At 39.5% G+C, this 22,378-nt stretch overlaps 2 protein-coding genes across 2 annotated transcripts; both read right to left on the reverse strand.

Moving 5' to 3' along the window:
• Positions 1 to 1,337: 1,337 nt before the first annotated feature.
• Positions 1,338 to 3,222, reverse strand: LOC104232707 (small ribosomal subunit protein uS13z/uS13y/uS13x-like). The gene is made up of 4 exons (XM_009785968.2): positions 3,092 to 3,222; positions 2,821 to 2,981; positions 1,866 to 2,054; positions 1,338 to 1,668 (listed from the first exon to the last, which is right to left on the reverse strand). The coding sequence occupies exons 1-4, from the start codon at positions 3,092 to 3,094 to the stop codon at positions 1,563 to 1,565; spliced, it is 459 nt and encodes a 152-aa protein (XP_009784270.1). The 5' UTR covers positions 3,095 to 3,222; the 3' UTR covers positions 1,338 to 1,562.
• Positions 3,223 to 19,163: 15,941 nt separating this feature from the next.
• Positions 19,164 to 20,291, reverse strand: LOC138868867 (uncharacterized). Its single transcript, XM_070146442.1, has one exon. The coding sequence runs from the start codon at positions 20,289 to 20,291 to the stop codon at positions 19,164 to 19,166; it is 1,128 nt and encodes a 375-aa protein (XP_070002543.1).
• Positions 20,292 to 22,378: the final 2,087 nt, after the last annotated feature.

A 22,378-nucleotide genomic window follows, 5' to 3' on the forward strand; every position in this document is an offset into this window, starting at 1 on the left:
TTCTCTTTTTGTTTCATTTACTTCTTAGCTTTTGTTTAATTTTTATTTGATATATCAACCTTATGACACCAAACGGGAAAAACATAGGGATCAAAAATTCATACTAGGAAAACAAATAGCGAGAAAATGGCCTTAGATCAAGGAAGATGAAAGATTCTGATTTGCATATCCTCCAGATTTTTACACTACCAATTTTCCTTCTTCGGTATTTTTTTCTATTTTTCTTATTCAAGTTCATATATATTCGTTTAAATGGATTATTTCATATTTAGTGTGGAATATTTCTCATATTCTATTTGTCCGAGAATTTCATACAGGGTACTACTGAGACAACTATCAAAGAATATTTAATTATATTTTAATTTTTTCAGTACAACGCGAAGCGCAGACATATATAGTACTAATTTTCAATAGCTACTTTTTGCTGCTTTTTAAATTTCTTTTTTCATATGTTTAGCTGTTCATCCCATCCGTCAATATTTATCCAGCCAAATTTCTGATAAGCCTTTCCGTTGCTCCGTTACAGTGGCATAGAACCAATGTGCGTCATTGGCTGCTAGGCTTTTGTACAAAATCCAGAATTCACTGCTACATTTTTTATTACTCCTATAAGTTTATAACTAAGGGATAAAACCACCATATCTGAAACGACCGTTAAAACCAGATGCGTCACAGATAGAGTGAATAAATAACATTAACGGACATTGGGGCTGACCTAACAGGCCATTGCAATGACAAAAACCTAATTACATTGCTATTTGTCCACATCATCCCATAAACGTATAATATCTGTTCTAAGGCTGTTGATCATTGTCAGGCTACTAATCAACACCAAAATTGTTCCCAAATTTTAGCTTTACTTGGCACCCAAAAAATAAACATTCCTCATAAATCATACAGCAGCAACGAAAGCCAAAATAAAGATTAGCATTCTCTTCTGCTAAAGGAAGACCAGCACAAGTTCTCCTACCTGATCGAAATGGAAGCTCTCAGGCTTGAGTTTGTAGGGCCTTTCAACACACTTAAGGATCCCTATGAATTGCCCATACATTCAATATTGCTACTGTACTTGGGTATATCCTACGAGTATCAAATATTAGCCTTGGTAGTGCATGGTTTAAACGAAACACCCCCGGGGTAGATCAAAACATCCAAAGAGATCTCTACTGATATAGATTTAAGTCACACCGGGGTAATCATTCGTTGCCATAAGCTCTAATACTAGTCTTCCTAATAGCTAGTTTACCTGAGTGCTGGGAATAACCTAGAAACAACATCGTGATGCTCAAATTCAGGCTCCCAACCCGTCATTCAAACAGTCGAAAGAACAGAATACATTTAAGGAACTACTCATTCAATTTAATTCAAGAGCATTCTGCAAAACCTAGATCATAAAGCAGAGAAATCCATCTCACTTTCGAACAAAATTATACTGTAATCCACCAACGGAAAAGAAAATTTAAGCATACCAACACAAAATCCCCTAAAATATCTTAAACATATATCGCCCGGAGAACATAAAGAGAAAGCACATAACAAACTGAAACTGGCAAGTAGATGATTTATCTCTTTTTGGAGACACCAACAGTCTTCCCCCTGCGCCCTGTGGTCTTTGTGTGTTGACCACGCACTCGGAGACCCCAGTAGTGACGTAAACCACGATGATTCCTGTAACCATCAGATGATATAAATTTAGTAAAGATGAAAAATAAAAAGCAAGCACAGCGAAGCAAGATTTAGAAAACTACTACTCATTTACCATATGTTTTCCTTGGTTGAGAACTACAAGTGAGAATTCACCATATTTTGATTACCAAAGACAAAGAGGAATACTTAAACAGCAAAAGCATCGGATGACAGACTACCTGATCTTCTTCAGGCGTTCGAGATCATCCCTAAGCTTCATGTCAAGAGCATTAGAGGTAACTTGTGAAAACTTGCCATCCTTGTAATCCTTCTGCCTATTCAGAAACCAATCAGGTATTTTGAATTGACGGGGATTTGCAACAACCACCATCACACTGTCAAGCTCTGCAGCAGTAAGTTCTCCCGCCCTACAGAACAGAGCATAAAAGCAAACTCAGGTTTCAAGAAATAAATATAAAGCAGTAAAAAATCTATAGGATTGTTAACTCCTGTTTTACCCTCATATCATGCCCAACAAACTACAGATGAAATCAACCTTCACAAAAATCTCAAAGAACAATGCACAGAAAATTCTAAAGCGAGCTGAAAGAGAATCTTTAATCCTTGGCCAAAATTTCATTGGATAGGTAAGAACAAATAAGACTGTTTGCTAGCAAGAAAAGGGGGATGGAAATTATCCCTGCTTGAAACTGTTAAAAATGTCTTAAAGATGTTGCACATGCCATATACTAGAGAGATAAAAAACAATTAAAGATACTAGTTCAGATTCCCTGCTAAAAGAGCCATTCTGTTATACAACACTTAGTAATCACTCTCGGTCCCAAAGAAAAAACAAAGCGCCATCAGGCTCTAGGCAAAATATATTCTATCATCTTTATTCATGACTATAACTTAATTTAAGTTTCGGGTTAATGTTTAACTCAATAATGCAAGACAAAAACAATTACAAAATAAAACACCAATTAATCTTTGAAAAGTTAAAAAGCAACATACATCAAAAACCAGCAAACAAAACTAATATTTCTCTGTCAAATCAATAGTATAATAAGGTGGAATCTTTAACAAGGCAATAAGCTAAAAGGGGGAAATAGAAACACCATTGCAAATGGACATTTAATACACTTGAGGAATCTTCAGTGAGAGCTAAACAACTGCCAGTTTAAAGGGGCTAACCTCTTGTTCATGTCGATATCAGCTTTCTTGCAGGCAATGTTGGCGAAACGACGACCGATACCTTTGATTGAGGTCAAAGCGAACATGATCTTTTGCTTCCCATCGACATTGGTGTTTTGCACACGAAGAATGTGCTGAAATTCTTCATTTGCAACGAGCGACTGAGATCCAACAGCCAAAAATCAGAAAATAAGTTCCAAAACATTGATCAGTACAATAATCTTAGCAGTATATTAGCGAAGAGAATAAAGAGTAAGTGCTTAGGGCAAACCATTGCTAGGTTTCAAATCTTGCTCTGTGCGGCGGCGGCTTCTTCTGTATTCAAGAGATGTGAGCACCAAACCCTACTGGCGGAGAGTAGTGCCTACGCTTTTTATATAGAATGAAAAGGGGTAGTATCGTAATTAAGTTTAGGGCGCAAAAGCCACCTACATATTTGTTCGTCTCTTTCTCTTTTTTCGCACACGTCATGCTTTCACAACACACAACTAGTAATTAGACCGTTTTATATATTTTTTGCTTAAAGATAAGCATTTTGATTATAAAAATTTTAAATAAGTATACGAATATTAAATAAGCTTTATTCGCTTATTATATCTATATGCGTGTATCTCCTAAATATTAAAAATACTTTCAAATATTTAAAATATATTATTTTATTTAAAATTAATTTAAATTATTATAGGTAGGGGTGTACAAAGGAAACAGACAAACTGCATCAAACCGAGAATCTGAGTCAAAACGAGAAAAAAAACCCGACTATGGTTTGGTTTGATTTGGTTTGGTGTTAGAAAAAAAACCCGACCATAATTAGTTTGATTTGGTATTAACTAAAAAAGTTAAATCGGAACTAAGCCAACCCGACATTACATATATACAAGTTTTAAAAATATTTTATACATAAAAATAATTATTGTAATGTAATTTATAAATATTTTTTAAACTCTTTAATAGTTCTCTTTTTTAATATATTATTTCAAGCTTGGATTTAGAACTTTTGAATGGTCAAATACGTTTTATAACCTATAAAAATTAGTAACTCAAATAAAGCCCAAAGCATAATCAAAACAATACTATTGCTAACAAAAAAAAATTCAAGTCAATACTAGGAATGACAATAGTATTGAATATTTATATTTTTAATTTTGCATCGGCTTAGATAGTGAAAATGCATTACTTTTAATATTATTTAGTCATGTAATCAATACTTAGTACTACTTAGTCGTACTTATTTTAACATGACTTATACTTTTAGATTATGTTTATTTTTATTATGGCTTATGAATTAGCAATATTTATCTTATGCGATTTTTTGAGTATTTTAATATAATGATGATTCACCTTATATTATTTTGTATTATTTGTTGGGTAATATCTTATATAGTTTATCCTAATAGGACCTAAGAAATATTAGAATATAAATTATAAATTTTATGCTATGAAGATTTTGTCGGAAAAAATCCGAAGAAACCGAAAAACCCGAGAAAAATCGCGATTGAAAAATTCGACTTTTGTTGGTTTGGTTTATAGATTTAAAAATCAGATACAATTGATTTGGTTTGGTAATTGAAAAATATGAATCAACCCGGCTTATGTACACCCCTAATTATAGGTATCTAATGTATTAAATAATAAATAATATCTTCTTACAAAAATAAGTTTAAAAAATCAATTGCAGTTTTAATTTTTTTTTAGTTTAATCAAGTTAAAATAATCTACTTTTTTACTTGTTTCAATCTAACAAATAAAAAATATATATTTTGATAGACATGAGATTGAATGTATTTTTATAAATACAATTTAGTTCTAACCGGACCTTCTGAACACAAGTCCGGAACTTGAATAACAATTTTTGGACTCAAGAGACCAAAATAGGTGCTTAAAAAATTGGCATAATTTTATATATAGCATATGTATTACATGTGTTATACGTTAACGGAAGCTTGGAGCTTCTCCGTCTCTCTTCAAATTAATGCCTTCTCTTCAAAATAATATGATTTCCTCTACAAAATAACCCCCTTAGGCCTTTTTATTAGAATAGAATTAGGTTAGAAATTTTTCATAAATACCCCTCCGATGTCGGGTCTACGATTGCGGAAAGGACCGTGAAACATATATGCGGTCTATGAAATGGCCCTCCAGATTTTTAGTTGGAACTGGACAGATCTGTGGCGGATCCGTAATTTGCAAATGGTTCTGCAGTCCGTACATTGAACCGCGAATTCTCCATTCTCCTTCAAAAATTCACCAGTGCCTCTACTGATTTCGCGATGGATATGCGATCCGTGAAACAGTTATGCGATCCTCATACCCACCGCAAAATAACCCTCAAAATTTAGTTGCTCCTGCTTCAATCTGCAATGATTTTACGGATAGAGAAATCGACTCAAGTCCATATAACTAATCGCAGAATCGCCCTATCCTGCCGATTTTTCTACCCACTTCACGATGCATTGCGGAATCCATAAATCTATATCCTGACGAGCTTCTACAACCTTCAGAACATAATAGCTTGACTTTGGCACCATAAAACCTTAAATCTTTGGCGAACTTTTACAGGGCCTTACAGTCACGATGCACCTCAACATAATAGCAATATCTACCTTTTCCGCTTCGCACCCGATAAAATAGCAATATCTGCCCTTACCGTACGCGATACAATAGCGATATCCGTTCTGCACCCAACACATAGCAATATCTGCACTTATCGCTCCGCACCCGACACAATAGCAATAGCTGCTCTTATCGCTCCACAATTAATACAAGAGCATTATCCACCATTATCGCTCCGCACCCGATAAAATAGCAATATCAATCACATTTGCACGACGAAATCTCGTGTCAACGCCCAAACAATCCGCCCAACATGTTTACATGTGTCATAATCACAATAATACAATAAGGCAAATCATTTACAAAAGAATTACGCCCACAATTTATCAACAAAGTGCACAAAGGCATGAAAATAAATAAATGTGAATGAAGGTTCAACAAATAAAGCATGACTATGGCCAAATCAATTTAGTAATGATCCCATAAATGCCCAACTTGGTCAATTTAGGAAATGAAAATCCTAAAACATGATCTTTAGCATGAAAAGGGTAAGCTCGTGTAGTCATACAATAAATTATACATGTATCAAAGAGAGGCCACAATCAAATCAAGACATAGTAGAAACTTAAAGTCTAATCCGATTATTTTCATATATAGCACCTACATATGCACTCGTCACCTCGAATATCCGCCATATCACAACATCACAATTAAATGAATACGACACAAGCCTAAGGGTTATTACCTCAGACAAGATTAGGCAAGATACTATCTCAAACAAGTCTAATCAATACTCTAAAAAGCCTTTGCCTCTCGAATCAGCCTCCGAACGGGTCAAATTTAGTCAAAAATAACTCGATAACACCAAACATGGCTATAAAAATTGATTCCAAGTAGTAAAGCTCCAATCTTTATCAAATATCAAAAAGTCAACATGGGCTTGCCTCCTGGAACACAACAAAAGTCACAAATCCTGATCACTCATTCCAACATGAGTCCAAATATACAAGTTTCATCCAAATCCAACTTCAAATCGGGGATTTGAAGTTTTTTCAAAACTGTCACGACCCAAATTCCACCATAGATAGTGATGGAACCTAGTCTTTAAGACTAGGTAAGCCTATCATATAACGATATAAATTAGAATATAACAACTTTAAATTTAACAAAAATTACAAAATACAATAATATGAACAACATGGACATAATAATCAACTTTTCAAAATCCAATAATACTGAGTCATAATCTCTATATGGAATACATAACAAGTCTCAAAGAGTACAATACTATTTGGAATACATAAATAATAGAAAAAATAAAGTAAAGAGGGTGCCTCCTCCTATTTAACTACTTAAAGGTTTTGATCTAATTGAATGACTGTTTGGTTTATAAAGTGAATTCTTTTCCATGTCAAGATACTTTAGTTGTTCTTCCCTTAAAGAAATTGGTATTGTTTTTGTTGTTAGTACTGGAGCTTATGGGCATGTACCACTGCCCCAAGAAGAGGCCTGCGAACGGAATAGCAAGGGATACCTTGAAGTCTCTACCAAGCTCAAACACATCTCTCTAACGATCAGCTCGATCTCAAGTGCCTGGATCTATACAAAGAATGTGTAGAAGTGTAGTATGAGTACATCACAGTTGGTACTCACTAAGTATCAAGACTAACCTCGGTGGAGTAGTGACGAGGTTCAAGTTATGATACTCACTAGTCAAATAACATGTGCAATATATCAAAAAAAACTAACAACAGAATGTAACAAATACCAACAATCTCGTAGAGCGTATAATAACAACTCAATGTAGAATAACCCATCTTTATCAACAAAATATCAATAGAAGTTGAGCATGTAATAGTATGTAAAAATCAACTAAAAACTCATAGATCACAAGACGGGAACATTTAAGAAATAAGTATGTGAACAAATATTAACCTTGTTCCAGCACATGAACAACATCAAAGGAAAACCCCCCAAAATATCACATAACATCATCAATATTGCCACCCTTATGCCACCGCATGCGCATCACAATTAATACCTCCCTTATGTCGCCGCACGTGCATAAGCCACCCTTATCTCGCCGCATGCGCATCACAATAAAATGCCTCCCTTACATCGCACGATCTCAAATATATATTTTTCAAAGATGAAAATTACCCATGACACCATGAACTCAAATATATAATTTATTCCTAATTCCATTTTCAATTTCGTGGTCAAAATTAAAAAAAAATTACCAATTCTAGGTTTTTCTTAAAAAATCCCACAATTTTCCATATTAAATCCTTATGAAATTCATGAAATTAACTTACAATATGCAAGAATTACTTAATTACCTTGCAATAGATGATGAAAATCTCCTATTCAAGAGCTCTACGGATCTCCCAACCAAGAGAAAATAAGAGAAGAGTGAGCCAAATCCCGTACTTAACAAAGCATTCTGCCCAGCGATCATCGCACCTGCAGCCAAACAGTCGCACCTGCGGAAATTTCATCGCACGTGCGACTTCCACTTAAGCCCAAGCAAATCCGCTCATGCGAAGCACTGACCGCTCCTGCGACCCCACTTCTGTGGCGCACGATCGCACCTGCGGTCCAGTAGCAAATGCCCAGATTTCGCATTTGCGGTTCCTTCTCCACTTCTGCGGATGCGCATCTGCGCGCCAAACTCCGCACCTGCGACCCTTCCCCTGGGTGGCCCTCTTCGCTTCTTTGATGACTGTCGCGCCCCCTTTTTCTCGCGAAATCGGGTTTGTGACATTTGGTATAGGACAACTCGTTCCTTTCAGGAACTGGGTCTTGCATTTTTGAAGAGTCACCACCTAATGATTTAAGGTGCATTAGGACACCAATGGCCTTCAATTCTAAGTCATTTGAATAACCAGAGATAGGGTAAGGGCTTGAAGTTATCGCAAGAGAAAGATGTTAGGCACCCCTCAGGATCCACTAGTGTGGTTCCCGGCCAGACAGTTATTGTGAATTTAGCAGATATACAAGTACGGGCTCAAATATTAGGGGATTTAAACACATAAAAAAAAGAACAATTAAAAGAAGAGTTAAAAAAAAGAGTTTGCAAATAAAAGGAAATGGGATCCTAGGTTTATATTTAATATGGATCACATACGGTAATCACTCCTCAAAAGAGGGGTTACACGTGGTATTAACGCACTGGTCATTATATCCATATCTACCCTTCCCACCCCGTTAAGGTATTAAAGCGTGGATTGGTCTCGATTACTATTGCATGTTATTACCCGTCCCATTCCTATCAGTCCCGGAGACACTTATGACTACTAGTCCTAAAGGGTGGATATTAGGCTGATTGGTTTCAAAGGATAAAAATCTAAGGCGACATACAAAACACACATACTGCATGTTGGGGAAGCATATAAACAGATAAAGGCTCAATGCCCTCTCTCGAATCTTTGCTCGCTTGTGTCTTGGCCTTGAGAACATAGTCTCCGACTTTGAGTGGTTGTATTTTGGCTTTTTTGTTGTAGTACCTTTCTGCTTGTTGTTTTTGGGCTACCATTCTTATGTAAGCCATGTCTCTTCGCTCCTCTGCCTCGTTGAGGTCTTGTTTTCTGTTCTCGTCATTGTTTTGTCCGCTTTCATTGGAGTATCTCAGGCTGGGTTCCCCGACCTCGACTAGTATTGTGGCTTTAGTCCCGTAGACTAGTGAATATGGCGTTTCGCCTGTGCTTGTTTTTTGCGTGGTGCGGTAGGACCATAGTACCTCTGGTAGCAATTCTGGCCATAGTCCTTTGGCGTCCTCGAGATTTTTCTTCAAGATGTTCAATATTGTTTTGTTGGAGGATTCGGCTTGACCGTTACCGGCGGGGTGATATGGCATGGAGAGTATTCGCTTGATGTGCCATTTTTTGAATAATTCAGCGTTTTTCTTTCCAGTGAATTAGGGCCCATTATCACAATTGATTTCTTTGGGGATACCAAAATGGAATATGATGTTTCTCCATATAAATGTGAGGATTTCCGTTCGCGTATTTGGGTGAATGCACCTACTTTTACCCATTTGGAAAAGTAGTCAGTTAAAACCAAAAGAAAACGTACATTATCTAGCCCTGCTGGGAGGATGTCCATTCCCCATTTGATGAACATGGCGAAGTAACATAGTGGAGGTGTTCGCCCGCTTGATGTATCATATGTGCATACATTTGGCACTGTTTGCACTTCTTGACGTAATCGATGGCTTCCTTCTTCATTATAGGCCAATACTAACCTGCTCGAATGAGGCATCTAATGAGGGCTCGGTTGCCTATGTGGGCACCGTAGTGGCCTTTGTGTACTTCCTCGAGCACACGTCTTGTCTGATTCGGCCCTAGGCATTTCGCCAAGGGGCCTCCAAACGTTCTTTTGTATAGGTCATGATTTATGATGTTGTACATGGCCGCCTGAATTTGAAGCCTTTTAGCTTCCTTTTTGTCTGCTCGGAGTACTCCTTCCTACAAATATGTTATAATACAGTTGCGCCAGTCCCAAGTCAAATTTACAGAGTGTACCTCGAGCTGGTCTATTGATGAGTGTAGGAGGGTGACCACGTTTTCTTTTATGATGTTTTTGGTGGCCGCCGCTAACTTGGCGAGATCGTCTGCCTCTATGTTTTGTGCCCGATGTATCTGATCGAGTCGACATTCGTCGAACTCTAGTAGCAGTTTATGAATTTTTGCCTGGTACTTTTGCAGCCTCTGTTATTTGATTTGGAAAGTCCGTGTGACTTGGTTCATAACGAGTTACAGTTGTATCTAAGGACGACTCGTCGTGCTCCGTATTTGAGAGCTAGCTTCAATCCTGCAATTATGGCCTCGTACTCGGCCTTATTGTTAGTCATATCGGAACATCGTATGTATTGGCGAATGACTTCACCCGTTGGGACTTCGAGTACGAGTCCTCGTCCAGATCTTGATACGTTAGATGCACCATCAGTATATAGGACCTATAGGTCGGGTAGACAGACGAGGTACGAGAAGTTTCATTACTATTTTGGCACTGAAATCGGCGAGTACCTACAATTTTATCGCTGTTCGTGGTTGATATGTTATATCATTCTCTCTCAATTCTAAGGCCCATTTGTCCAATCTCCCCAACAGATCGGGTTTATGCAGGATACCTCGCAGGGGAAAGGTCATCACCACCGATATGGGTGGCATTGAAAATAGGGCCTAAGCTTTCGTGAAGCTATGGCCAATGCCAAAGTCAATTTCTCGAGGTGAGGGTACCTCGTTTCGGCGTCGACGAGGGTTTTGCTAATATAATATATCAGAGACTGTGTATCTTTATCTTCGCGGACCAATACTGTGCTTAACGCGACCTCTAATACGGCTAAGTATATAAGGAGACGCTCACCGAGTTCTTCTTTGGCGAGTAGCGGAGGAGATGACAAGTACGCCTTTAATTCTCTTAAGGCCTCGATGCATTCTGTATTCTATTGGAGCCTATTGTCCTTTTTGAGCATGTTAAAGAATTTGTGGCATATAGTAGAAGAACACGAGATGAACCTTGACAGGGCAGCTATACGACCTGTCAATTTTTGCACTTGTTTCTTGCTAGTTAAAACTTCATATATTCCCTCAATGGCTTTGATTTAGTCGGGGTTGACCTCGATGCCTCTTTGTGACACTAAAAACCCGAGGAACTTGCCTGATGTTACGTCGAAGGCACATTTTTCAGGGTTTAGCTTCATACCGTACTGCCTTAGTATTTCGAAGACTTTTTTCAGATGGTCGATCTGGTCTTCCTTCCTTTTCGATTTGACTAACATGTCATCTATGTAAACTTCCATAGTTTTGCTGAGCTGATCCTTGAACATTTTGGTTACCAATCTTTGATAAGTCGCCCATGCGTTCTTTAAGCCGAATGGCATGACTCGGTAATAGTATGTTCCTTGGTATGTGATGAAAGTAGTCTTTTCCTGGTCCTCTTCCTCCATGAGGATTTGGTAGTAACCTGAGTAGGCATCCAAGAAACTCAACAACTCTTGTCCTACCGTTGCGTCAATGAGTTGATCGATATTGTCACGACCCAAAATCCACTAAGAGTCGTAATGGCGCCGGACACCGCTGTTAGGCAAGCCAACCAAGATACTTAATTAAATTCTCGTTTTAATACTTTTGAAAACTATGATTTTCCTTCAATTTTACCAGTAAAAAATAATCATTTCAAATCGAATATGAATGTTAAGAAGTTAATACAAGATACCCCATAATCATCCCAGAATCCGGTGTCACAAGTGCATGAACATTTACTAGGAATAAAATAAAATATAGTAACTGTCCGGAATACAAGTGGACAGAAATGAAAAATACAGTGCAATACTCTGAAGGAGACTCTGCTGGTTGCGGTCGTCTCAATAAATGCAACTCACCTGAGTCTCCGTATCAACCATGCCGCTATGCCACACATAAACCTGTACAACAAAAATGCACAGCAAGTGTAGTATAAGTATGAAAATAACGTGTACCCAATGAGTATCTCGTCTAATCTCGAAGAAGTAGAGACGAGAGGTCGACTTCGGCATTTACTAGTAGTCTAATAGTAATATATTTTTAATGCGAGTAGTCATGGAGCAGTAATTTCAAATAAGTCACGAACAGGTAAAAGTTCCTTTTTATATTAAAAGTCTCCGGATTCATAATCTATTAATTAACAATTATCTCAAGTCGGGGAGAGCAAATATCAATATCAATAAATCTCCAGGCAAGCAATACAAGCATGCGCAAATCATGCCGAGGTCGTATGGCCCGATCCAACATAAATGTAAAATGTGCACTGCCGAGGGTCGAACGACGCGAACCATAGATGCATCTATTACCCCACTCGCAAATCATCCATGCAACGCGACCAACATAAAATAAACAAACACCCTGCTCGCAAATCATACATGCGATGCAGGTACACATAGAATCACATATTCAAACAGTTAATCAAGACTTCATCAGGGAACAACTATCCAAGGAAAATCCAATTCTCTTTTTACAATTCAAGAAAATGAAGCTCAATCTTTTAGAAATTCACTTACTAATCTGATGTTATTTAAGCAATTCAAACTGTCAATAGGATTACAAATATTTCCAAGTACAACATGCTTTTGGATCCTAGACTACTCGAACAATAGCATAATAGTAGCTACGCACGGACTCTCGTATCCTCGTGCGTACGTAGCCCCCACAAATAGGAGCACATAATCAATTAACTCACCTATGGGGACAATTTCCTCTTACAAGGTTAGAAAGGAGACTCACCTCGCTCTGAAGCCTATATTCCGATTCAAGAACGCGCTCAAACCTCCAATTTGGAGCCGAACAATCCAAAACTATTCAAATAGGGTAAGAACTAGTCAATACATGCTCAAAAGTTCATATTCTAATTATTAAACCAATTTCTCAACCCTAAATGCAAGGTTCCTAAATTTCATCCTCATGCCCACATGCCCGGATTCTAGAAATTTTTGAAGAAAATTGTTACCCACAACCTAAGGATCAAGAATATATGATTTTTACTCCATTCCCTAACAAATTTCATGGTTAAATCTTGTTTTTACCAAATTCTAGTTTTTTCATCTAAACCCCTTAATTTTTCCTAATTTTCACATGTTAATCTACCCATAATCTATGTATTTAACTTATGATGTGTAGAAATTACTTACCTCTTTGATGATGATGGAATCCCTCCTCAAATGCTCTCAAAAATCGCTTAAGGCCAAGTGGGAAATGAAGGAAATGGGCTAAGTCTCGGGATAAAAAGCCCTGAGTTTCAGTCGCAAAAATGTCGCATTTGCGACATCCGGCGACATCCGGCTCGCAAATGCGATGTTGTATTTGCGACAATTGCATCGCAAATGTGAAGCCTAGCCCACCCTGCCCTGGTCGCATTTGTGATAAAATTCTTTGCAAATGCGAAGGTGACATCCTCGCAAAATCGATCATTCATTCGCAAATGTGAACTTTCCACTAGAAGACCAGGCTCACAAATGCGAACAGAAACTCGCAAATGCGAGGTCGCATTTGCGACCAATGCATCGCAATTGCGATCATACCAGTACCAACAATCCTATTTCTTAGCAAATCACTCCGAAGCTATCTCAGATCACACCCGAGCCCCCGGGGCTCCAAACCAAACACCCGCACAAGTCCAAAAGTATAGAAAGAACTTGCTCGAAGCCTCAGATCACATCAAACAATGCTAAAACCACTAATCGCACTCTAATTCAAGCTTAATGAACTCTAAAATTTCAAACTTCTACTTTCAGTGTTTAAACCTATCAAATCACGTCCGATTGACCTCAAAATTTTCACACAAGTCATATTTGACATTACAGACCTAGTCCAACTTCCGGAATCAAAATTCGACCCCGATATCAAAAAGTCCACTACCGGTCAAACTTCTCAAAAACCTTCAAATTTCTATCTTTAGCCAAATGACTCCAAAATGACCTACGGACATCCGAATTCACTTCCGATCGCGCTCCCAATACCAGAATCACCATACAGAGCTATTCCTAGACTCGAAATCCCAAACGAACATTGATAACACTAAAATACACTTCAACCCAAACTTATTAGATTCTTCCAAAATGCTAACTTCCACAATAGGCGCCGAAACATTCCCGGGTCTTCCAAAACCCTGTCCGGACATACATCCAAGTCCGAAATCATCATACAAACCTGTTGGAACCTTCGAATCCCGATTCCGAGGTCGTTTACTTAAAAGCCAATCTTAGTCCATTCTTTCAACTTAAAGCTTCCGAAATGAGAATTCTCTTTCCAAATCAACTCTGAACTTCCCGGAATTCAATTCCTACCGTGCGCTCAAGTCATAATACCTGAAGTAAAGTTGCTCATGGCCTCAAACTGTTGGACGACGTGCTAGAGCTCAAAACGACCGATCGGGTCGTTACATATGAGGTAGGGGAAATGAGTCTTTTGGGCAGGCCTTATTTAGGTTTGTGAAATCCACGCACATTCGCCATTTTCCGGTTTTCTTTTTTACCATGACTATATTGGCGACCCATTATGGATATTTCGATTCTAAGATGGAGCCGTAAGAGAGTAGTTTATCTACTTCCTCGTTGACGGCCTCGTTGATTGCGGCATTGAATTTTCTTTTCCCTTTTTGTACTGGGGGTAGAAGGGGTCGACGTTCAACTTATGTGTGGTAATATCTTTTGGAAAATCTGGCATATCTGCGTGGAAAAAAGCAAACAGATTGGCGTTATTGATTAAAAACTCATGAAATTTACCTGGCTCAGAGAGCTTATGGCCTATATAAGCCTTTTTGTTGTTGTTGCTTCTATCCAGTTTGACGGGATCTAGATCCTTTATTGTTGATCCCATGGCTTCCACTACGTCGGGGTCCTTGATAACGTCTTTCTGATCGTTGAGTTTGGACCCCGACTTTGATAATTTCTATGCTTATGAGTTTGTTCCTTTTAGCTGTTGAGTAAATGTGTAGTATTAGGCGATGCGGTAGCATTCTTGGGCTATCTGATGTTCGTCTCAGATGCTGAATATGCCCCATAGGGTAGGGAATTTGATTACTTGATATAGACCGGATAGCTCTCATGGCGTGTATCCATGGTCGTCCTATGATTGCATTGTAAGTTGTATCCTGGTTCATGACATGGAACGTTGTTTCTAAGGTGACGCCCCCAGCCAGAATGGGTAGCGTTATTTCTCATGAGGTTCGTTTGACTGCATTGTTAAAACCCGTTAGAGTTATGCAGCATGGTACTATTTTGTCCTCGAGTTGCATTTGTGCAACCACTCGAGGGTGAATAATACACACGCCACTTCCGTTGTCTACCATTATTCTTTTAACATCAGTATCTGAAATATGTAAAGTGACGACAAGAGCATCAAAGTGAGGAAAATCAAACCTTTGGTATCTGACTTATCAAAGATGATACTTTCTCCAAGGTCATCATACCGATCGTGGGTGATTGACCACTTCAGCTTGTGTGTGGTGGTAAAATTTATGTGGTTGATTGTTGTTTCATCGCCTCCACCAATAATCATTTGAATGGTGCGAGCAGGAGAGGGCGGCTTTGGAGGGCCTTGGTGCTGTTCTCATCTGCGGCCGAAGTTGGCTCGTCCTCGGTCACTCATCAGCTCCTTTAGGTGCCCTTGGTTCAGCATGTTCACTACTTCCTGCCGTATGGCTATACAGTCCTCAGTTTTGAGACCCCGCTCCTGGTGAAATTCACAAAGGACGTTCAACTTTTGGGTACTTGGGTCAGACTTCATTTTTTGCGGCCACTTCACCTTTATGCCAAGCTTCTCTAGTGCGTACACTATTTTTGAAGGAGAAATACAAAAATTGTGAGCAGATAAGAGTGGAAGCATACCTCTCTCATTTCGCTGAGTCCCTGTGTGCGGCCTGGACGGCCTTTCCGTATGTTGAGGGGATGGTGGAATGGCTATTCTAACATAGGGTTGTTGTATGTCTCAATTGAGGTGTGGGCCTGACTGGTCTCTTCGACTGTCATTACGACGATCTTTCCTCGGCTCTGTTTGGATTGACGTCAAACGTTGGGTTGGACCATTAAGGTCATCGTCGTCTACTCTCACCTTGACACAATAGGCGTTGTGAATTTCTTCCCAAGTGGTGGGAGGGTATTTCATAAGCCTGCTTAATAACTTCCTGGTTGCCCTCGACCCATTCCTGTTCAGCCCATTTTGGAAGGCTGTTACCGCCATCCCTTCCGATATGTTTGGTAAGCATATTCTTACCCTGTTAAACCAAGCGAGGAAGTCCCTAAGTCCCTCTCCAGGCGATTTCCTCATGGAGAATATGCCGTTCACCATGGCCTCCGCTTTCTTAGCTCTGACGTGGGCGGTGACGAACTTGTCAGCTATTTCCTCGAATGTTGTTATAGACAGTACTAGTAGTTGTGAATACCAAGTTAAGGCTCATCCGGTTAAGTTTTTGCCAAACCTTTTTAGTAGCACTGATGGTACTTGCTCCTTTGATAGGTCGTTGCCCTTTACCACCGTGACATAGTGAATGATGTGATCTTCCGGGTCTGTGTTGCCATCATATATCTTCAAATATGGTGGCATTTTTAAGGTCTTGGGTATGGCATTTGGGCTGCCTCCTCGCTATACGGTGGTTCCACGAATCGGCTGACATTCCGCTTTGGTAGTAGTTTTGGGGCGTCTGGTATCTTATCTACCCTTTCTTGATGTTCTCTCATTTGGTCGCGGAGTGCTTTATTTTCGTTTTTCCATATCTTCCATTTTCTTTAGAATGGTTGTCAGTGCATCATTACCTGCATCAACTAGTGGTATGAGTGTTACATGTCGGGGGAGCGGGCTGTTCACCGGTAGTCGTCGTGGTATCAGCTGGCGCGACATTTCTATTCGCCCTTTGAACGAGTTTGTCGAGTATGTTATTTAGGGTACTTGTCAGCCACTCCTCCAATAATTTCTTCACTACTGGTGGTACTTCCTCAGCTGTGGATGTGGAAGCTCCCCTTTCGTGTGAAGCGGTTACACTTTCATGAGGGGGAGGTGAATCACTCCGCCTGGGCGTAACGCTCGGCGTCACATTCTCATTGTCTTCTCGGTCATCCTCATTGATGGTGTTAAAAATGTTGGTAGTGACACCCGCTATTGCTTTCTGCCTTGCATCTCCTTTTTCTGCCATTGTTAGTTTGTGTCCACGAGGAAAAGATGGTTGTCCCTTTTTTATGATCCATAAGAAACTAAAATTTTAACTAAAAAACTCCCCACAGACGGCACCAAATTGTTTGACCAAAAAAGTGTTGAACCTTTTAGTTAAACTAATTAATGATAAGATATAGGATGAATCTTCATTAAGGATAATAAATTCTAGATCAAATGTGTTGAGGAATTGATGTAGTGAGCGACGTTTGATAGCGTTAAAGAGCACGTTTATATTCAATGAATGCTAATAATGTGATAACATAAACATGCAATAAATGTAGAAGATAACAATAAATGTAATAAGAAGGAATCTACTACCCAATTATTGTGTGATTTGGATGGTTCCTTCCCCTGACAACAACGTGAAAAGAAGAGAAATGAACATGGTTATGGAATCTTTAGATCTTGTGGATCAAGATCGAGTAATATGTACTTGAATAATATAATCAATGAACAAGACAACTTTTCGTATATTCTCTTGAGTCAACCTTTAACAAAGTCTTTTTCTCAGAAAAGTGAAGATCCCCCTTTTGTTCTCTACCTCTTCCTATTTATAATGGATATTCCCAAGAAATCCTAAAAAATACAATGTGAGGAATATCCAAGAGAATATTCCTGGTTTCCTCTTCTTAGCATATCCTACTGTTACAATTATAACCCAGTTGCTCATCCTCGGCAATGACCCTTCTGAGGACGACCCCTCGTCACAATGCCGTGGTCGACCCCGTCCTCGACATGACTTATCTACAATTACCTAGTTGCCAAATTTTGACCAAAACACTCACTTTCTTAGTTCCACGAGTCTATCAACTTAAATGTAGTTTGACCAGAGCTACCAATAACGCGCATATGATCTGTATGTATTATAGGGTTATCATGTTCAAAAACTGTAAATTTGTACTATTTGGGGGTTAATTTTAAACTCTATTTCTTTACCTTCTATTTATAATGAGTTGCATCATTTTTTTTAGTACTATCATATTTTTGTGTTGAAGGGTTGCGGAATTTGTGCCATGAGAAGATGGACAACTATGAGCCAAAGTCAAAAAATTTACTACATTGAGTACATACATGCAGATGAGTGGATATGTTACTGTCTTGAAGGACTGAGTATCTTGTTGTCACAGGGGTGATTTGTGCCACTCGAACTCAGCCCGAGGTTCACCTCCGTGCGGCAGTCAAGCCCAGCCTTGACTTCAGCCTTTCCAACACTTAGTTTTATTTTTAGGGACGTTTGAACTTGGAATGAAAATAGGCAGCAAAATTTGTAAATAAAGGCACACGATATACAGAAATTTCTTCCCAACTTGTATTAATGAGTGAATACAAGAACACAAAAGTCAACCCTATGGCCAAGACAAAGAATTCCCTAATTCCCTGCCCCAAAATAGTTTTCCCACCCTTAGGAAAATAACTTAGACGATTTTTGGCTAACAATGCCTTAGACTAAGTTTCTGCCCCGTTTTGGACAGCCTAGGCAAATATTTAATGGTACAATCAGTTGACAAAGCCCCAACTGATGGGAAACAAGTTAAGACAAAGTACAAAAACGTGGGCACACTTTTAGGCCATGATCAGCATGTCTTAGAAGAGGTTGCAACTGCCAACTGCTTCCCATGTGCTTGGCACATGTTTTTCCAACTGCTGCTTGTGCATAGCTTGGTCCGATTTCGCCCAGCTGCTTTGTGCCAAGGCTGGCATTGCGCCCAACCTTGTCTTTGACACTGCTCCACGCCAATGTCATTGCCACAGCTCGCCATCCACTGACTTAGCCGCACACGTTCATTGTCAAAGCTGCCCGCCCATGTCAAGTCGCCCCCAACTTGATCAAATCTGTCCGTATCATTTGTCTTTGCTTGTCCCGCCTTGCCTTGCCTTGCCTTGCCATGTTTTTGCCCCTGCTTGACATGGCTTTGCCTTGCCATTGTTTTGCCAACCCGCCCATCTAAGTAAAATGCGCCTTGCTTCCGTTCAAGGTGCGTTTGTCGAACCCCGCATTGTCCGTCATGCCGAGCAGCCCTTCATGATGTTGCCCCATTTTTCAGGTTGTGTGCCAAGGCCATCATGAAAATCCTTGCCACAACCCACACATGCCGAGGACCTTTGTCAGGGGGTTAACAAACCACCCCCACCAGAAGAATTCGTCGTCCTCGACGAAGCAGCTTCCGCATTTTTCAGCACCACCATAGGTCCCAAATATGCTGTTGCTTGCACATGTTCTTCCTCGTTTTGTTCATCTTCACTCTTTTCTTCTTCAAACAACGCTGAAAGCTTTTCAATTCTCGGACAATCCCTCTCCATGTGTGGTCCTTTGCAAATAAAACAGCCATCAAACTTGTTGTTTTGTCCCTTGTTTGTCAAAGGTCCATCACATTGCTTTCCCTTCTCATTGCCATTGCCCTCAATAGCATTTCCCTTGTCATTTCCGTTTTTCCTCCACTCTTTTCCCTTGTCCTTGTTCCCATTTTTGGACTTTAAAGTAGTAGAGAAATCAAAACCATTTTGTCCCAATCGGAAATCACCCAACGCATCCGCAGTAGCAATGGCACTAGGAAGATCTTTCACATTTTGCCTTCGGAGTTCCATTTGCGCCCACGACTGCAACCCGTAAAGGAAATTATGCAGCTTGTCCTCCTCAGACATGTTGCTAATATCCAGCATCAAAGAACTAAAATCCTTGACGTAATCCCTGACCGTTCCAGTTTGTTTTAACTTCTTCAAACGATCTCTAACAATCCAGCCCGCATTGCTAGGAAAGAATTGATCCTTCAACTCTTTCTTCAGCCCTTCCCAAGAGTCAATCTTCGGCCTACCAGCACTTACATCATCTGCCACGCGCGTACGCCACCATAGCTTCGCATCATCCACCAAGTACATAGTCGTAATGGGGACTTTGTCTTCATCTTGCACTTTGGCAGCATGGAAGTACTGTTCCATATCCCACAGGAAGTTTTCAAGTTTCTTGGCACTCCTTGTGCCATTGAACTCTTTAGGCTCCGGAATTCTGACCTTGGTACGATCTGCCCCACGCTGTGCTTCTTCATTGCCAACAGCACGACGCAGCAACCCATTTTCCGTTTTCAGATCTGTGCACTCCTCGCTCAGTCTGTTCATCTCGGCCTCAAGATAGGCGAGACGAGTTAAGATAGTCAGAAATTGATCCCCATCAATAGTTCCGACAAGTGCCTCTAATGCAGCAACCTTTTCCCTTAGTTCTGCGTTGCCACCAGCCATTCTTCACAAAATTCAACCAATGAACGTTGTGTCTTCGCCCCGATCCAGCCACGCTCTGATACCACTTGTCACAGGGGTGATTTGTGCCACTCGAAAACAGTCCGAGGTTCACCTCCGTGCGGCAGTCAAGCCCAGCCTTGACTTCAGCCTTTCCAACACTTAGCTTTATTTTTAGGGACGTTTGAACTTGAAATGAAAATAGGCAGCAAAATATGTAAATAAAGGCACACGATATACAGGAATTTCTTCCCAACTTGTATTAATGAGTGAATACAAGAACACAAAAGCCAACCCTATGGCCAAGACAAAGAATTCCCCAATTCCCTGCCCAAAATAGTTTTCCTACCCTTAGGAAAATGACTTAGACGATTTTTGGCTAACAATGCCTTAGACTAAGTTTCTGCCCCGTTTTGGACAGCCTAGGCAAATATTTAAAGGCAACAAATCAGTTGACAAAGCCCCAACTGATGGGCAACAAGTTAAGACATTGGACAAAAACGTGGGCACACTTTTAGGCCATGATCAGCATGTCTTAGAAGAGGTTGCAACCGCCAACTGCTTCCCATGTGCTTGGCACATGTTTTTCCAACTGCTGCTTGTGCATAGCTTGGTCCGATTTCGCCCAGCTGCTTTGTGCCAAGGCTGAAATTGCGCCCAACCTTGTCTTTGACACTGCTCCGCGCCAATGTCATTGCCATTGCTCGCCATCCACTGACTTAGCCGCACACGTTCATTGTCAAAGCTGCCCGCCCATGTCAAGTCGCCCCCGACTTGATCAAATCTGTCCGTATCATTTGTCTTTGCTTGTCCCGCCTTGCCTTGCCTTGCCTTGCCATGTCTTTGCCCCTGCTTGACATGGCTTTGCCTTGCCATTGTTTTGCCAACCCGCACATCTAAGTAAAATGCGCCTTGCTTCCGTTCAAGGTGCGTTTGTCGAACCCCGCATTGTCCGTCATGCCGAGCAGCCCTTCATGATGTTGCCCCATTTTTCAGGTTGTGTGCCAAGGCCATCATGAAAATCCTTGCCACAACCCACACATGCCGAGGACCTTTGTCAGGGGGTTAACACTTGTCTTGATATAAGAGACAAGGACGATCGTTGGATTCGCATCTTGGATTAAGGTTGGTGATATGATTGTCCAACCGACCTGCTGGAATTGCAACAAGCAGGGCGGGCTCTATAGGTGTATGGGTTAAGGGGCCCCCAATTTTGGGAGACCCCATTTTTTTAGGAATATTATATATTTTATACGTTTATAAGTTTTTCTTTTTTAAAAAATAAATAATATATATAGTACTTTTTTACTTTTCATATATAAAAAAAGAATTTATTTTAATATATTAATAAAATAAAGCTTAAAATAGTACTAAAAAAATACTTGGATTTGATTTGACAACTCTACTTTTTGCTTTTCTTCCCAAATAATTCCAAGATCCAATCTAATATTTTAATTTCATTTCATTCTTCATATTTCATATAGGAGAATGAGACATAGTGACATACCTTCTTCCTTCCTTTTTATTCATGTTCATCTTCTTTTTACTAGATTTCTTTCTTTCTCCGAGACTCCAACAAGCCAACAACTAGATATTTTGGAATCAAAGTCTTCAAACTTCTTGAATCAGTTAGTCGGGTAATATCATTCTAACTTTCTAGTATCATTTTTATTTGTTATTTATTATTTTATTAATTTTACTATGTACATATTGTTTAATTTTTTTTAGAATATAAACATGTCTATAAGAAAATATGCATCCGCATATTTAAAAATCCAAAAGAAAAGAAAAGTTGAAAATTTAATAAAATCTCAAAAAGGAGCTCTTGAGAATTTTTTGACAAATAATGAAAAAACTAAATCGCAAAATGTAGGAGAATATTTTGTAGATGAACAAGTCATTAACTTTGAGTCAGATGATAACAAAATTCAAATTGAAGAAAAGGTTTATGAGAACTCTGACGAAAATACAAACTTTGGCCTTAGGCCCTATATGAACTTGAGCCGCCTCTGACCACAAGTTCATCCTGGACAGCGGGAACTATATCAAGGTGTGTAGAAATTTGAGTCTCTCTTTTATTTCGCATAGAA

Source organism: Nicotiana sylvestris, chromosome 5 (assembly GCF_000393655.2).
Source record: "Nicotiana sylvestris chromosome 5, ASM39365v2, whole genome shotgun sequence".
Lineage (NCBI taxonomy): Eukaryota > Viridiplantae > Streptophyta > Magnoliopsida > Solanales > Solanaceae > Nicotiana > Nicotiana sylvestris.

What these genes read in the sequence shown, in the direction of transcription:
- LOC104232707 (XM_009785968.2), bottom strand. An exon ending in GATATCGACATGAACAAGAG is followed by an intron (nt 2,055 to 2,820) that starts GTTAGCCCCTTT and finishes TCTGTTCTGTAG; the next exon opens with GGCGGGAGAACTTACTGCTG. An exon ending in GAACGCCTGAAGAAGATCAG is followed by an intron (nt 1,669 to 1,865) that starts GTAGTCTGTCAT and finishes TGATGGTTACAG; the next exon opens with GAATCATCGTGGTTTACGTC.
- LOC138868867 (XM_070146442.1), bottom strand. Translation starts at nt 20,291, where the DNA reads ATGGCTGGTGGCAACGCAGAACTAAGGGAAAAGGTTGCTGCATTAGAG.